We start from the raw sequence: 1,951 nt of genomic DNA on the forward strand, positions 1-1,951 counted from the left end.
GGGCCAGGGGCGGGCCAGCGGCGGAGAGGGTGGAGAAGGCTGAGACCCTACCACTGACTGATATTCATTTACTCACTTCCAAGTACTCATCGATTCATTCATGGTCATTCATTTACTTATTCATACATTCATCCTTTATTTACTCATTCGCTCATCTATTCATTCATTCAGTCACTTCCTGATTTTCTCAATCATTCATTCACTCACTCAGTAACTTGCTCACTCACTTGATCATTCTCAGCCCAGCCCTGTGCTTGGATGATACTGAGGTTACAGGGGTGACCAAAGCAGACCCCGTTGCCGCCCATAGAGGGCTCAGAGTCCAAAGGGGAAAAGAGACTTGCTCCCAGACAGTGACAACACAGGGTAGCTAGGGCTATGATGGGGGAGTCTAGGGGGCATGGGAGCCCAGAGGAGGTAACTGGCCAAGGTTCAAAGTCAGGGAGGGCTTCCTGGAGGATGGGATGTGTGAGCTGAGACCTGAAGGAAAGAGTACAAGTGAGCCAGCTGAGGGAGTAGGAAGGGAATTCCAGGAAGCAAGACCTGCAGTGCAAAGGCAACTGGTACACATGAACCTGGGCCAAGTGCAGAGAGTAGGACAGAGCAGGTCAAGAGAAGAGGCTGAAGATGTGTCACCCAGGCTCTTAGGTGAGGAAGGGCCTTGGATGCTGTGCAAGGGTCTTCAAATTTAGTTGGGATGCAGGGGCCCTTGGGTACATTCCCTCTTGACTTGCACCCTGTCTCCTTTCCAGGCATGGGTTCAGGAGCGTCTGCCACTGGCCATGCAGACAGAGAGAGGCAGTGGTTTGCAAGCTGTCCAGCAGCACATCAAAAAGAACCAGGTGAGCAGAGTCAGGTGAGGGAGTTAAAGCCAAAAAAGGGAATTTATTGGCTCTTGTAATTGGAAGGACTGTGGACAGCAGGTACAGATGCATCCAGGTGCTTCCAGATATACTCATGAATCTTTCAGCTCTGTTTTCTGTTTTGTTTTGTTTTTTTTCCATGTTAGCTTTGTTCTCAGGCCAACTCTCTTCTCCTGGTGGTAAAGGGCCTCCAGCAGACTCAGGTTTATATTCCACCAGGAAAACTAAAGGGAATTTCCCTCTCTCAGTAATTTCAGCAGTAGTCCCAGAAATAACTCTTATTGGCTCAACTTGAGTCACATGTCCATCCCCAAATTAATCATGATCGTTGGGGATTTGCACTGCTCTAATTGGCCTAGCTTGGGCTAAGACCCACCCCTGGAAGCTGCTGGTAGAGTCAGCCTTAACTTAATTGCCCAGGCTGAGATGGAGGCAAAGGGGTTCCTCAAAGGAATCAGCATCCTGTGACTAGAAATAAAGGGAATAGCTAGCTATTGGGCAAGGAAAAAGTAAAACAACAAACAAAAACTCAAAACACCCACAGGGAGAAAGGACGGATAATCAGTAAGGGGATGCTGACTTCTAAGCTGAGCAAGGTGGGAGAGGGGGCCTTTGAGCCCCTGAAATCTCTAGATCTCTTTTCAGCTCTCTGGGCCTCAGTTTCCACATCTAAATAAGTAGAGTTGGTCTTGAGCAGTGGTTCTCAAACTGCTTAGCAGAGGAACCCTTTGGTCAAAGCAACTCTTTCACCAAAGCCCAAAGTAAGACACATAAAAGAGGAATAATAATAATAATGCATAATGCATTGATTAAAGACTTACTACCCGGGCCGGGCTGTGGCTCACTCGGGAGAGTGTGGTGCTGATGACACCAAGGCCACGGGTTCGGATCCCATATAGGGATGGCCGGTTAGCTCACTGGGTGAGTGAGGTGCTGACAACACCAAGCCAAGGGTTAAGATCCCCTTATGGTCATCTTTTTTTAAAAAAAAAAAAAAGAAAAGAAAAAAGACTTACTACCCTGTACCAAAAAAGAAAAAAGACTGTGTGCTAGGTATTGTCCTAGGAGGTTATATGTTATACTGATTA

The 1,951-nt window shown here is 47.4% G+C and overlaps 1 protein-coding gene across 1 annotated transcript in view; it reads left to right on the plus strand.

Annotated features, from left to right (window-relative positions):
• LOC103598611 (spectrin beta chain, non-erythrocytic 4-like) overlaps positions 1 to 1,951 on the plus strand; it is a 94,314-nt gene that overhangs the window by 75,795 nt on the left and 16,568 nt on the right. Inside the window, 1 exon segment of the mRNA XM_008582647.1 lies at positions 753 to 842. Coding sequence (XP_008580869.1) covers positions 753 to 842 — 90 coding nt within the window.

This window comes from Galeopterus variegatus, unplaced genomic scaffold, assembly GCF_000696425.1.
Source record: "Galeopterus variegatus unplaced genomic scaffold, G_variegatus-3.0.2 Scaffold93, whole genome shotgun sequence".
NCBI lineage: Eukaryota > Metazoa > Chordata > Mammalia > Dermoptera > Cynocephalidae > Galeopterus > Galeopterus variegatus.